The sequence below is a fragment of the Pelodiscus sinensis genome, chromosome 20, assembly GCF_049634645.1.
Source record: "Pelodiscus sinensis isolate JC-2024 chromosome 20, ASM4963464v1, whole genome shotgun sequence".
Lineage (NCBI taxonomy): Eukaryota > Metazoa > Chordata > Testudines > Trionychidae > Pelodiscus > Pelodiscus sinensis.
This window is the reverse complement of record NC_134730.1, coordinates 10542432-10558030: the sequence shown is the minus strand read 5'-3', so window position 1 is coordinate 10558030 and position 15599 is coordinate 10542432. Positions and strand designations below refer to the sequence as shown.

Here is a 15599-nt window from a genome sequence, read left to right as displayed (position 1 = left end):
TTTACAAACATTAACAAAGTGAGCCTCACAATCCCCTGCCTCCACTCCACTGGGAAGCTTTTTTCTCTCCATTTTACAAAGGAGGAAACTGGGCAGCCAGCATGCAATTTCCCTGGCCTGGCGCAGAGGCAGGAGCCCCGCATTTCTGCTCCTCTTTCCTGGGGAAAGGTTGGACCTGATCCGTTTGCTAGAGCCCTTGGTGCTCACCTCTCCTTTCATCGGGGTGGGGGGGGGGGTGTTCCAGGGGAGGAGGGCCCGTATTCCTGGGATTAGCATGAGCATGCAGCTCTGAACATGCACAGCCGGCTCTGCCCTGCCAGAGCTGCCACTGGCCTTGGGCACGTTGTTATGGGACTGGCAAAGTCTACGAGAGAATGGAGGAGCTGCCACGGCTGGAACGGAAGGGCCAGTTCATTCAAGCTCCTGCCGCCACTGATTTCAAGTGGGACAGTGCACACAAGCACGACAGGGACACTTGACTGGTGGCCCAGTTTGAATTGGCTCAGCTGCATGCTCTGGAGCGGTGCCTTGGCTACTGGTGGTGATCCTCAGTCCCCGCCCCCCCCCCCGTCACCCTCTGGCTGCTCTCTGACCCCGCTCCCCCATACTCCTGGTTGGGACACCGCTGCCCTACACATTCTTGCACAGGCTGAAGTTTGGCTTAGCCTCAGAATCTGGGAGCCGTTCCCTGCCCCGGGGGCAGCTGAGGCACAGTCTTCGCATCTTGCCTGTAGACGCAGGGGCTGTGTTTGTGTGGAAGGGGCAACATGAAGGCCTAGAGCCCACAAAACCGCTCTGAGAAACCAGCTCACTGGCCACTTTGGCGTGTTCATTAACCGGCTACGCAGCCTCATGCCGCTTGCAACCAAGGGGAGCTGTGGGAAGCTGCAAATGGGAACTGGAGCCCATGGGAGCCGTGAGGCTCCGTAGCTGGTAAACACACACACGGGAGAGGCCAGTTAGCAGGCTCCTCAGAGTGGTTTCACAGACCACGTTGAGAAACGCTGACCTAGAGAAACAGGAAGGGTTAATGCACCTGGGCAAAGCATTCTGGGTACAGAGTCCTGGCCCTAGGCAGCTGTCTTGTCTTCTTCAGTAGGGTATCCCAGCGCATTGGGGTTGGGGGTCAGATTCCCCTGTATTCCCTGTGACATCCCCTACTGCTCCACTAGCGGGCACAGAGCTACCTCGCACTCTAGACAAAGGGCACCGGCTTCCGCGCCCCCTGGACCCAGGATGGGAACTACCCAACGGGTAGGTCTGAGACTGGCTCAGCGCTGAAGCAGATACTGGGGGAGATCAGACGCCCCATTTCCCAAGCTGCTGTTGTATGGGTCCCAGACTTACAGGGGCTGGGGCGAGGGTTGGAGATCACGAGGTGAAGGATGTTCCTGTGGCTAGGGTGCTAGCTTGGGCAAGTCACTCTATCAGGGGAGCCAACAGCCTTGCTGGACCCCTGGGCAAGGTATGGGGGGGGCAGCTCTGCACTCCAATAAGGGGCAGGGCCTCGGGTGGACAGGGTGGGGCCATGGCAGACAGCTCTCAGCACCGCCACCAGCGCTCCGACACAAATGCAAAGGGCCAAAACCCCCAGGCCTCTTGAAATCACCAAGGCCCAGGGCAGTTGCCCTCTCCCCCTCCAGTCAGGGGGCCTCCATTCCCACCTGTACAATGGGCAACGTCCTGCCCCACAGCATGGCTGAGGAGAAAGAACACACTGGAGATTGAAGGGTGCTTGGATACTGAGGAGGTGGTATCCCCAAGGCCTAATAAATACAAGACCTAATAAAGACCTCACATCACAGAGTGGCCCAATTCTAGGTGCCACATGGACAGCAGATCCATTCTGGGGGAACATACAGAAGAGGGAACCCCCCTCTCTGCACTAAACCCCCCGTGCTGGCCAGCAGGAAGAAACAGCTATGTACTATCAACAACAGGCTCCCCAAAGAAAACATCCAGGGGATCAGAGACTTACCCTCCTTGCATGCAATTGATGGGAGCCTCGTGTCCATCCGCCCTTTGTAGATGTGTCCATCCAGGCCCAGGATATCCACCTCTTCGTGCTGGGAAGGGAAGGCAGAGATGGGGCTGGGTTGAAGGCAGACTGGGGGACAGAGTTCTTTGACATGCCCAGCAGTGAAAATGGCTGGGAATGAGCTGAAAAGCACTGGCCAGGGAAGCGCTGGCTCAGCGGTTCGTTGCTCTATGGTCATTTCAAGGGAGGGTTCTACGAGAGCAGTGACTCGGTATAAGGACAGTCTCGCTGGGGCTCCCAGTGACTCCAGATCAGCCTGCCCAGTTTGCACAGAAAATTACAGCTTCTCTAACTGCTCGCCCGCCAGCCTCAGCTCGGGAGCTAAGAGGCCAGCTGGGTTCTTCCCAGTGCTGATGAGACAAGAGAATCCAGCTTGTGCTCCCAGAGCCGTGCTGGCTCTCCAGGGCCAACCACAGGAGCACCCTGTTTCAGTCGCTAACATCAGCGCATCGGACTCCTAAGATACCCAGGAAGGGGTTGTTTATACGTGCACAGGGCCACACACACAGTCCCAGCCTCAGAGCGTGCCAGTGGCTCCCCTCGCTCCATACAAATGGCTGAGAGGAGTCCTGCCATGTAAGACCAAGCACTGTTCTACCAAAAGGTGAGTGGGCCCCAAGAATGTGATGGTCTGAAATGTACATTAAAGGAAATCACACCCGGGCGGCCAGATTCTGGTCTTGGATCTCAAAAGGCTAAGAAATGCAATGGAGTTATTCTGCATTTACACGGCTAAACCTGCGATCCGGGGGTCTCAAGAGTGCCCAAACCACTCAGGGTATGTCTACACTACCCCGCTAGTTCGAACTACTAGGAATCCTAGTCCGAACTACCTGGTTCGAGCCCCGTGTAGCCGCGCTGCACGGGGTTCGAACCAGCGGGGTTTTAAAAATGGCAGCTCCCCGCTTATGCAAATGAAGCCCGGGAGATTCAAATCCCGGGCTTCATTTGCAAGTGCGGTATGCCTACATTACCCTCCTAGTTCGAACTAGGAGGGTAGTGTAGACATACCCTTAGAGACTATGTCATGTTGATTTTCGGAGGGCCTGAGGCTCCTAACTCACCAAGGCACATTTGAGAAGGTTTCTCTAGATCTATTGTTTCTATCTTGCTTTCTCCCCAAAGCAACATGTGGCATATTGGAAAGGTTTGAGGGAGGGGGGGAGTTAATTCATTGTAAAGATGCAGGCACAAAACCTTTCCCCTTGGCAGGAGGAAGGGAGGGGAAAGTCCCACGATGGATACTACTTGGATTATTCTTAGTTCTGGAAGATGCTCAAAGATATCAGGGGCGGGCACAACACAGGCACCTGAACAGAATGGGTTTGGCTCCAAACCCAGAGAGTTAGTAGAATTTGGACCATCATTCAGGCAGACAGATACCAGACACCCCCCTCGCCCCCCCCCCATGGAGCAGTGGCAGGCTCTGCACCCTGCAATCCCCTCCCTTCCCTTGCTAGAAAACGCGCGTATGGCTCGGGAACACTGCCCTGCACCGACCCCTCTGTGCTCAGGGCCCCGTCCACACTAAGGAAATCTGCTCCACCAGCTGGCTGCATTATGCAGCTGGGATCTGGATGCACTGTACCGGTGCAGAATGGGCTTTGTGCCTGCGGGAACAGCACTGGAGCATCACTGATGGGTGCAAGCACAGCCAGCCAGTAGCAATGTCCTTATGCAGGCAGGGCCCAAGCCACTATTCCGCTCATTAACTCCTCCCTCTGGGCCATGTCTCGTCTCCAGCTCTGCCACTGCTCCACTGTCCTCACCCTGCCACACTCTCTTACTCCCATTCACACACCCTCCCTTCCCCCATCCTCTCTGGTCCCGTCTAATCCAGTGGCTCACTGTCTCCCTTCCCTGCCCCTCCTTACTCTGCTCTGTCAGTGGAGGTGGAGCAGGCAGGGTGGGCTGAGGAAGCTCTGGGGTGCAGTCCCAGGGCTGAGGAGGCTCTGACTGACGGCAGTGCGCAGGAACCGGGCATGTTGTAGGCACCTGGGAACGCCTTGGCTGTATGTCCCTTTTGGAACAGGTGCCAACCCCACGTCTGGGGTGTTTCCACTTGGGCCTCCTGTTCTCTGCAGAGAATTGTGGCTTGTACACACACTAGTAATAGGGAATGCCGCCTGGGTTTGTTTCCCAGGACGGACTCTGTGGGGTGGCAAGGCCTGCAAGGGAGAAGGTCTCCTGAGAAACTGCAGGAGGAACAACCACTACCCCTAGCTCTTAGCAAGCACTTTTCCTCAGGAGATCTCGAAGTGCTCCACCAAATCAGTGTCCCCATGCCACAGATAAGGAAACTGAGGCACTGGGCGGTGACGTGACACCAGAGCCCATGACAGAACCTAACTTGCCTGAGTCCCGGTCCAGCATTCTAGCCACTCGGCCAGTCCCGACGACAGACCTGGCAACGGGCCCAGCGCAGAGCGCCGGCGTTAAAGCTGCTGCAGAGGGGTGACTTATTTGGGAGGCAGGTGCACGAGAGGTGCCAAAGGCGAGTTCGGGGGCCAAGGAGAGGAAGCGTGTTAACTGCTGCACGCCTCAGTGCTGCCAAAGGGGATCGTCAGAGCTGTCTAGTCTGACCTCTATGGACCTCTGGGTCAGGTGCGGGTGGAGCTGGGAACGAGAGGCATCTGCAGCCCTGACTGACTGGCGAACCAGTGGGGGTTACTCTGCACCCCAGACTGGCGTGGCAGATGGGGGAATTTCTTTAGAAATTCTAGAGAAGCTAGAAAACAAGCTCTGGTGCTCAGAGACTCTGGAGATTCTGGGGCTCCATATAGACCAAGCCCCTCTGTATTCCAGAGGATCTCAGTAACACACAGCTGGATCCTCAACTGCTCCAGTCCCACGCTCGGGGCTGGGAATTGGGGATACTGTGGCTTCAGGTTCCCCTTATTCTGGGGCTATCAAAGGGGCTGCCCAGTCCCCGGGGTAAACTGGAGCAGCCTCGGGGCTCTTCTGACTTCTACTTCTCACAGCCGCCGGGAAATCCAGAGCGGACAGTGCCATGCTCCCAGCCAAGCCCGACAGTCCTTGTGCCAGCAGAACCATCACACCAACTCTGCACTTGCCGGAAGGCCTCCTGCCCGGGTGATTCCACAGGGGAGCCTCCAGCCTGCCCTGGGCCCCTTTTCAACCAGAGCCGCACAAAAAAGGCTTTTCCCGGAGCTGAGACCCGGCACAAAGGTTTCCTCCCTCACATTTCCTGCGTCTCTTATTCCTGGAAGAGCTGGTGATTCAAGAGGCTCTGCTAATTCTCACCCTCAATAGCCCTGACCCGCCATTTCACATCCAGCAGCTGCAGAGATGCAGGACACTGGCTCAGGGAAGAGTTTTAAAAGCCCAGCGTTGCCAGATGATTCAAAAGTGATATTTCCAGTGGAACCCAACAGCCTGTTTGGCCGCTGTGGGCCCTGTCAGTCATCACTGGAGCGCCTCGCGGAGCACGCTGGGCGACTTTGAGGGGCAAGGGTGTGCTATGGTCCATGAGCACAGAGGGCTGGTTGCCGTGGCCCCGCCCCTTCTGCCTGAGGCCCCGCCCTTTCCAGGGGTGTGGCGTTGCCCCCTCCCACCCTGTGCCCCGGGACCCAGAGGCTGTCCGCTCTCCTGGCTTCGGGGGAGCTGAAGTGGTGTTAGCAACCGAGGGACGTCTTTGCAACAGGTCCCTAGTGTAGTTGAGCCTTATGAAGAGGATACACTTTATTGACTCAACATTATTAGCATCTTGCAAACAAAGCCCAGACTGGCTCTGGCGCCCCTGCCCTGGGCCTGTACCTCAGGTGTTTTTAAGACTTTTTCCTGTGATTCAACAGCCCAAGGAGCAGGAGCGGGCAGCTGTCTCTTTGAACCGCCAGTAAGCCCGCGGTGCAGACTCCAGGTGGGGAACTTCCCAGCCCAGTACAACACACTTATGTCATGACCTGTTTTACACCCACTTTGCACTGGGTGTCAATGGCCAGCAGAGAGCTGTGCTCCCACGTTCCTGGTGTCTCTCCCTCCCTGCCATCCCACTCGCTGATACCTTCATCACTGTCAGCATGGTAGTTTCCTCAGGATGCACAGGCATACACTGGGCGATTTGCTGCAGCCGGGTGTAGCGCCGGAGGGTGTGGCTGCCACCGCAGCGCCGAGGCATGGACAGGTAGCCGTACTCTGCCATTTCCGTCATCTTGTCACTGCAGGTCAGTGAAAACAACGCTGCAAACTCAGCGAGAGAAACAGCAGAAAGCCCCCCGCCCTGGATAGCCCAGATCCAGTTCCAGTGCACACTGGCTCATGGAGTCAAGGCTTCCTATCTTTGCAAGTCGCCAAAGACACAAAGGCCTGCTGCTGTCATGTCCCCATGTTACCACTGATCCGTGATGGGGAAGTAACTGGGTGTCTGGCCTGTACTGTGGCTTTTACAGGGACAAAGAAAGCCAGGACGTCGCTAACTTGCCTCTCCCATTTCTCCTGTGGACAGCTAGAGACCTGGTGAGATCCTGACAGCTAAGACCCACCCAGACTGTGATGCCTGATGGATGGGAGGGGAAGGGACTTTCATGCAGCCTATTGAAAATGATGGGCAAATTTTGGTTGGCATCCACGTAACTTGAGTCCTGATAAAACACTTGGTAGAAAAGTGATTTTTGTAAAGTCTTAACGCCTTCCTCACAGCCCCACATTTATGTGCTGAGAAAGCTCCCAGGCTGAGACCCTCAATGAGTCCTCCAACAAATGCAGGGGCTTGACATGCTTGATCTTTCTAAGAAGAAAGAAAAGAAAAATCTTTTCAGGCTCCTTTTATAACAATATAGCAAAACAAGGGCACTGGCTTAAAATGATGCCCCCTTCCTTGCAGGTCACCTTCAAAGGATGCTGGAGGTGAGCCCTTTCAGGGATGCTACCATGAGAGCCCTATGATGAAGGGGCTGTTAAGCTTAGTTCTGGATCCCAATGGCTCCAGAGCCCAGTGTGTTCAGATCTGGGTTCAGGCACTTCCTCTCTGAGGGTGCATCTAGACTGCAGGGTTTTTCCAAAAAAATGTCACTTACGCCCACACTGCTAATGCGTTCTTCTGAGAAAAAAAACCTGAAAGAACAGAGGGGTTTTTCCGACATTGGTAAACCTCATTCTACGAGGAAGAAGCCTTTTCCCAAAAGAGCTCTTTCGGAAAAAGGAGTGTGTGGACAGGGAAGGGGGGGTTCTTTCAAAAGAAGAGGAAAGAGGAAAAAGCACAGGTGCCCTGCTGGCCATTCCGTCCATAGTCACCCCAGCTTACATGTGAGCTAGCATCCACTCAGTGTGAACGCTATCTTCTGAAAAAGCTTCTTTCTAAAGAAGCCTGCAGTCTAGACGTATCCTGATTTGGGGCTCTCAGAGCCAGACACAAGGGCAGGTGCCAAACAAGCTTCTCCCATCCAGACATAGGCCTCTCCCAAGCAGAGCAGACCACATTATGGGGAGGGCTCAGACCTGCAACACTTTCTGCACTCAGTGCCCACTGATGTGAATGGGAATTGGGCATGAGAGACCACCAGCCCCTTTGCGAGGGACCCCATGTGCAGACGGGACAAGTTGGCTCATTGTCATTTGTGCCTGAATAACCCAGGCCGAGGTCTCCTGAGCAGAAAGGCCCATTGTCCTACCCCACGGAGTCGCCATCACTACAGCCCTAGGGTCCACAGATTGGCTGCTGAACCGCAGACGCAGGGAAACATACACACGCCGAGAGGCCTCCCACACGATGCACAGAGCAGGGGCAGCACCCGACGCAGAACGGCAGCACAAACCAGGTGGCAAAACCCAAAGGGCACGACCGACACAGAGCAAGGGGCCCAGAGGCAGAGGAGGCAGGAGTCTGGGGCCTGGTCTTGCTGCCTGCAACGCATCCGGTTAGAGGGGGCTGCGTGCCATAGTGTGGGTCAATTCGGAGTGGGGTCAGGGCGAGAATCACAAATACACCAGTTAAAAGAAGCACGCAGGCGCTCACAAGGGGGAGATCGAATGTGCACAGCTGCCATGACAACAGATCCAGAACCAATTTCATCACAAATTGAGTCAAACAAATATTAACCCCCCCCCCCCAAAAAAAAGATTCTGGTGGGTACAGGCCAGTTTGATAACCAGGTGCAGTTTCTACTGCCCCCCAAATGCCTTATGTATTTATCAGCCTCCGCCCTCACGTGATATCCCCTACGACCGGGCTGCATCCTATTGTACCATGATTGGTAGGCATCCCACCCAGGGCAAGAGACTGAGATACCCATGGCCGTGCGGCAGGGGCAGAAGCCAGCCCTCATCATCCAGAATAACCTTGGAAGGGACTGTCCCTGTGGGCAGGTTGCTTGCCAGCCCTTTGTAGGATTCCTGCCGTTTCTTTTGGAGCGCCTGGTACTTGCCATGGCTGGAGACAAGATACCGGACGAGCTGGCCCATTGGTCTGACCCACGAGGGCCTCTGACACCGCAGCCCTGTCTGGCCGCGTTGCCTGCTCTGCTGAATGGCCAACCCTCTTGCACAGGAGGTTGCCCTCTGCGTAGGGCTCTCCTACAGCGAGGCACCCTCTCTGCAGGGCGGCCTGCGGGGGAGACCGGGGGGAGATCTTCTCCAGCGGGCCCGGAGCGCAGTATCTGAGAGCAGCGCTACGGAAAGCGCAAGACGCCCCCCCACCAAGGATGTGTGGGCTGGGATAAGAGCCCCCAGCTCTGTCTACATACTCACTACTCGGTCCTGCTCTCCTACCGTTTGTTATAGTGGCCTGGGCTGAGACACTGCGACTGCATTATCTCCCTGATCATCTGACTGCTGGCCTTCGCCGAGCCCCCAAAGTGGATCTGCACCTTCTCTATGTCCATGAGCATCTTGGAGTGGATGCTGCGTAGCTTGCCAAGGCCCGCGGGAGCATATCCAGGCGAGAGCATATCCAGGCGAGGGTAAGGGCTAGGCCCTAACTTCAGACTGGGTTGGGGAGGGGGAAGGAAAGGAGAGGTTACCCAGGGCTGGGAGTGGTGAGAGGCGAGCCAGCCCCCCAAGCCTCTATGGTCCTTCACGGAGCCTTGTCGTGTGGAAGGGCAGCGGGGCCAGGCCATTCCTCTGTCCAGGGAGTTGTACGATGCCCCTGAGAACAGGCAAGCTGGGCTGTACCAGCCCATGTGAATCCCAGAAAGGTGGCTGAAGCCCAACCCAAGCACACATTAGCACACGACACTAGTGGGAAGGAAAGAGGAATGAAGTCAGAATTCCTACCCTAACTTTCCCCAACTCACTATAAGATTTGGAATACGTGACTTGGCCTCCCTGCACCTGCATTTTCCCCATATGTAAAATGCACATCACAAAATTCTACCATGTCACAGGAGTGGTGAGATGTCCAGTAACATTTGTAAAGCACTTGAAACTGTGAATGAAAGAATTTATAAACAAAGCACGACTGTTCCTCTTTGGACACGCCAATATGTGCTTTCCAGCAATCTCCGGGCAAAAAACAATGCTAAAACGGAGTGAAGGTTGACAGTGCCACATCACACAGGGCCACCTTCCTCCAGGACAAAACTGACTTCCTCTCCAAACTTGACAGCATCACTGTACTCCCTTGGAACACCATCCTCCCCCGTCCAGGGAGACAGCTCCCAAAAGCGACCATTTGTGCTGGGTTTTCCACAGGGCTGAGACCCCACAAAACTCATGGCACACTGGCTGAAGTGGTTGGTTCTCTGCCACAGAAGAGTTTCCTTGTTCGTGTGACAGGGGTCTGGGCATCACACAGCACTGAGTTTGGGGCTGTGCTCATGCCTACAATCTGCCATGGTTGCAGCTGGAGGATTTTCAAAGGTTTTACTGTGAGGGGAAAAGGGTCAGCTAACCCTTTGTGATTGTCTGCAGGGCAAAGTCTGCTCTCACTCACACCAGTGAAACCTCAGGGAGATCAATGGGGTTGCAAGATCCATGAATAATCCCCTCCCCAATCCTGACCAGGACTTTTGAACAATCAAAGCAATGGTCCCTAGAAAACCCACCCCAGAGTCTATACGGAGAGCACCAGGGGAATATAACGACACTCCGGTACCTCACCCTAAAGTCTCAGTGCCTTGATTTAAGGAGCAGTCCAGACATCTGGGACATCACACACAGATGCCCCCATGAGACAATTCACAACAGTGTGGATAAAATCCCTTCCCCTATAAGAACATAAGAACGGCCATGCTGGGTCAAACCAAAGGTCCATCTAGCCCAGTGGCCTGTCTGCTGACAGCGGCCAATATCAGATGCCCCACAGGGCATGAACACAACAGGGAACTGTCAAATGATCCCTCTCCTGTCACCCATTCCCAGCCTCTGACAGAGGCTAAAGACACCATTCCTACCCATCTCGGCTAATAGCCATTGATGGACCTAACCTCCCTGAATTTATCTAGTTCTTTCTTGAACCCTGTTAAAGTCCTGGTCTTCACAACCTCCTCTGGCGAGGAGTTCCACAGGCCAGCCATGCGCTGTGTGAAGAAAAACTTGCGTTTGTTTATTTTAAACCTGCGACCTGTTCATTTCATGTGGTGACCCCTAGGTCTTATGTTATGGTCTTATTCACTTTCTCCATACCCGTCATGATTTTACACACCTCGATCATATCCCCCCTCAATCTCCTCTTTTCTAAGCTGAAATGTCCCAGGCTTTTTAATCTCTCTTCATAAGGGACCTGTTCCAAACCCTTTTCTGAACCTTTTCCAATGCCACTATAACTTTTCTGAGATGAGTGACCACATCTGCACAGTGTTCCAGAAGTGGGCGTACTATGACTGGGCAGGTGCAGGGATTCCAGCTCTGGGCTTCAGGAAGCTGTGTTAATTCAACGGGCAAATAGCAGCACAAGGCTTTGATGCATCAAAACCCCAGGCTGGAGAGTGGCAGGAGATGGCACAGTCAGCCCTCTGCAAGGAAGAGAGGCCTTCAGCAGGGTGACGCCGCATTGAGGACAGGGTTGGGGGGAGGGGGATGCAGGACAATCTCCACCAATTCCAAGACATGGCAATGGAAGGCAGGCCAGGAAGGCTCCCACCTGCCTGGAAGGTCCAAGTTGCTGTTGTTGCCCAAACCTGCTGGCAGAGGAACCTCCACACAGTCACCGCTGGCAGCTGCGATGGAGAGCTCTTCACTCCCAACCACCCCTCTCCTGCCCACATTTGAAGCCCAGTAATAGGAGTATGGCCCCTCACTTCCTTGGGCACCATACTTGCGGGTGTGCTGCCTGATTTGCTCCAGTTCGTAGACGGTGTAGGGCCGGATGGAGCGATGCGACGGTAACCCCGGCACGGATGGGATGGTCATGATGGTTCTGGTGAGTCAATAAGCAAAGGGGTCAGAGGAGAGTATCCAAATATCCCTGGTTATTAAATCCACACGTCAGCAACCTTTCAAAGGGGCATGCCAAGATATAACTTATTCACTTCTATTTATGGATCTTCATGCCGGGGGGAGGAGGGGAAAGGGGCAGGCTGGGCACGGTAACTGTATTTTATGAACCAGCTGCAGCTAGGGAGAACAGTTTAATTTAAATTATTACACAGACTATGCATTTTAACTCTCTCGTTAGTTTATCAAACTTCATTTTAAATGAAGTAAAATATTAATTTATGTCCAACACAAAAGGTTTCAGTGTTTTCTTTATTTATGGCAGGGATGGGGAACCTTATTAGGTTTGGGGCCACTGGCCCACAGAAAAATCAGTTGGGGACCACACAAATAAGAACAAAAAAACCCTCCAACCCCTCCCCCCCAACCCTCACTAATGTGGCCCCCAACTGGGACATTTCACTCTTCTGGCACTCCAGCCTCATGGGGTGAGAGGAAGGGACAGGAGGACTGAGGTTCAGGGTTTCCCATAGCCCAGATTTACTTTTCTGGGGTTCCAGAGTTAGTGGTTTTTATGGACCCCTTCAGGGTTGCCAGATGGTTTCAACAAAAATACCGGATACACTTGACATTACATCACAATCTACATTGCATCTTATTTAGAAAATACCGGACGTTTATATTTTCTCAATTTGTTTCCCGAACAGAAAGCTCAAATACTGGACTGTCCAGTTCAAAAACAGACACCTGGCAACCTTAGATCCCTTAGGCTACTGGATAGGGACAAAAATGAGGGGTTCAGTGTGAGAGACAGGGCTGCCAGTGAGTGGGATAGGGATGGGGTGCAGAAGGGGGAGAAGTTGCGAGGTTTGGATGGGAGGTAGAGTGCAGACGCAGACTGGGAGTAGGGTGTCTGACCAGGGGAGGGCTCAGGAGCAAGCTGGGGGTGCGGGATCTTGGCGGGGGGAGAGGAGTGAATGAAGGGGGAGGTGAAAGGAAGGATGGGAGCAGAAACCGGACATCCCATGTATGGGGGAGGGGTGGAGCAGGAGCCGGCTCCCCAATGTGCATGGCTGCTAGCTCCTGCTGCTGCCCCCTCTCCCTGCATGGGGGGTGGCAACGGCAGCCCCATGCGGAGGGAGGAGTGGGATCCCACTTAATCGGTTAACTGGTTAAACCTAAGGTTTAACCCATTAACTGGGATTTTACATCCCTATTGAACACCCTGCTCATGTCCCTCCGGCAAAGTAAAGGGATCTCAAAATGGGGAGAAATAGCCCCTGAGAAAAATCTCTAGGGCAAGGGGCCTCCCTGACCAGTAAAGAGCTGGGGTGGGGCTCCATGCCAGCACCAACACGGGGGGGGAGGGGCAGTGCACTCTGGCCATGCCCCCAAAGCCATTGCACACTTCCTAGGGACCGGGGGAAACAGTTTCGCACAGAGCAGCCTGAGAGCTGCTCTAATTTACACTGGCGCTGGGCAGATCTGTTCAAGGCTCCAACTAGGGGGAGTACAAAGGGAGCTTAACGTTTATCTTTGTTCCCTCCTACACGTAACCTCCGCCCCACCAGCCACAGCACCGGAATGCAATAACTAATGTCAGGCCAACCACAGATGAAGTTTACACTGTTCTGGTGACGGTCCTCGCTTTCCCACTTCACTGTCAATCAGATTCTGGCAGCTGATACGCCAGAATTAAGAGTTTTAGGCTTTTTCTCATTTGATCACTGCTCTTGCAAGCTTGCAGGTGCTATGAAGCATTTGCTTTTAGCGCTGCAATTTGAGATAGCACCACACAGCAAGTGCCTCTCAGCAAGGGTCAGGGAAGACGAGGATTTGAAAATGGTTCTTTTACAGTCCTCCCTTTGTAGCACTTTCTGTGGGCAAAGCTCTGTACACTTACTGACTTCTTAGCCTCCTAAGGGACAATAAAATATCACCCTGCTTTATAGACAAGCCATGCAGAGATTAAATGATTTGCCAAAAGCCACACACTGAGTCAGTGGCAGAGCTAGACTCGATTTCCCATTCTGTGTGAAATGTTCCAAAATTGGGGGTGGGGGGAGTATTAAAAATCTCCCACAAAACAAAATTCTATTTTGGCTAATTTTGTTGTTTTAAATGTTTGTTATTTTATAATATAAAAGAAACAGCAAAACAGAAAGTTGTTCCGACATAAAATCCAAAATGTTCCCTTCCAAACTGTCACCACGGAGCACTCCGACATCATCGGCGCGCTTTGCATGGGGCCTTTCCAAACCAATCAACATGTTTCACAGACGGAGACTCGGAATTTCCTGATGGAGAAAGGTTCCCCGAGAAAACATCCAACCGGCTCAACCAGCGGCAATGCTGGGATGCCTGCACAGAAGGTTCTGGCTTCCAGCTCTATGCTCACACCACTCGAGCAGGGTTTATTTGCCTTCCATGCAATGTAAATGTGCAACAGGAAATCTTGGGGGCAGCTCCCAAGCCCACCTTGGGGACATGTCACCAGTGTTTGGAATCACCATGGTAGGACACACAGGGGCTCACCAGTGTGAGAACTGCGTACAGGGAGGGGGAGCAAAGTGCAATTATTTCCTACCCCAGCACGGGGGAAATACATCTCTAACAAACATCACTGCCCCGTTTCTTCCCCAGTGCCACTTAGAGAGGTGAAGGTCAGCTGATGCGCCCCAGTGCACCATTCCAGAAAGGAGCCGGCTGGCCGGGGCACTCAGCTGCAGGAGGCAGTGTGACCTGTTCCCAGGCTCTCCTGCAGGCTACCACGCAAAGCCGCAGGCAGCCCAGGCAGATTAAAAGGGCCAATTGCGGGTCCCCCCCACAATCCATAACTGCCCCAGCCAAGAGGCCACCTCAGGGCACCCCCCAAGATTCGTCCCAGGCTGCTGCTTTGTTCTTCCCCTTCCCAGAGCAAGAGGAAAGCACACAGCGTGCGCGCATGCCTCCCCCTCCTGGCTGGGCAGGGGGTGGGGAGTGTGTAGGGGAGAGGGCAGAGGGACAAGGGCACTATTGAGGGGAGGGAAGGGGGGGCAGAGGAGTGGCTGACCCACCCTGTGCACTTTCCTCTCCCTCACAGAGTGATGAAGGGGAATAGGAAGCAGCGTCCTGGTACAAATCGGGGGAAGGAGGGCTGGAGCCCCCCCTCCCTAAATAGTGCCCTTATCCCCCCTGCATTCCCTCCCCCACACACACCCAATCCCCTGCCCCGAGCCCCTCCACACACCCCTGAGCCAAACATTATGTGCACCAAGGCACATTACAATCACTCCTGAGTCCTACATCTCCCCACCTCCCCAGCCTGCCCAAGCGCACAGCTTACAGGGAACACCGCCCCCAACCCTGAATCTGGCACCCCCACCACGCATCTTCAAACCTCTGTCCGAGCCTCTCCTCACTCTCCCAACCCTGACTCCTGCACCTCCCCACACCCCAATCTTCACACCCCACACACCCCAACCTTCTGCCCTGAGCTCCTCCTCATGCCCCCCAACCCTGACTCCTGCACACTCAGTCCCTTGCCCTGAGCCCCTAGACCTCAAGCCCCTGCCCTGACTCTTGCACCCCCTATATCCCCATCTCCTGACCTGAGCGCTCCCCACACTCATACCACAAGCCCCTACCCTGAGCCCCCCACACTCCAACCCACCCTTAGTTTCTTACAGGTACTGTCGTATTGACCACCCCCATTCCCCTGCCCTGACACTCCCCCTCCAGGAGGCTGCAGTACAACGGTACCTGTAAGAAATCTAGGTTACTTTAATCTCCGATATGTCATTGATACAACTATGAACTCTTGAGACACATGACAGGCTGCAGCATCTGGAGAGCCCAGGGTACTGCAAGAAAACATTTACATCCATGCACTTAGGAAATGGTCCAGTACTTACGGGCCAGGCACCACCATTTCCAGAGGTCTGTCACAGGAAATGCAGTGGAAATGAGCCATCAGCCTTCTGTTGGAGTGAAACCAGACACGGGGATCATTACAGGCTTGGGCACAGGCATGAACTGTTTCTTTCGATCTGTACTAAGGACAATAGGCCTGAAGTTCAAGTTACAGGACCCCCGAGCAGGCACAGTCTGTCTAAGACCAGTGACCTGGAGCATGATCTATATCCATAGCTCCGTTGTTTGCTACACATCAGCAATACACTGGCCAGGGGACTAATTTTATACAGGCTACCATGTAGGTACTTTTATGTATTGGGCCAGATCCTGAGCTCCA

General features: G+C 54.1%; 1 protein-coding gene across 4 annotated transcripts in view; it reads right to left on the bottom strand.

Annotated features, from left to right (window-relative positions):
- QRICH2 (glutamine rich 2) overlaps nucleotides 1-15599 on the bottom strand; it is a 62736-nt gene that overhangs the window by 3462 nt on the left and 43675 nt on the right. For 3 of the 4 annotated variants that reach the window (XM_075903606.1, XM_075903608.1, XM_075903609.1), the window contains 5 exons: nucleotides 15262-15327; nucleotides 11250-11351; nucleotides 8765-8980; nucleotides 6063-6216; nucleotides 1979-2066 (listed from right to left, as the gene is read on the bottom strand). In XM_075903606.1, coding sequence (XP_075759721.1) covers nucleotides 1979-2066; nucleotides 6063-6216; nucleotides 8765-8980; nucleotides 11250-11351; nucleotides 15262-15327 — 626 coding nt within the window. The remainder of the gene's footprint in view (nucleotides 1-1978; nucleotides 2067-6062; nucleotides 6217-8764; nucleotides 8981-11249; nucleotides 11352-15261; nucleotides 15328-15599) is intronic. The other variant, XM_075903607.1, reaches the window with a different exon arrangement.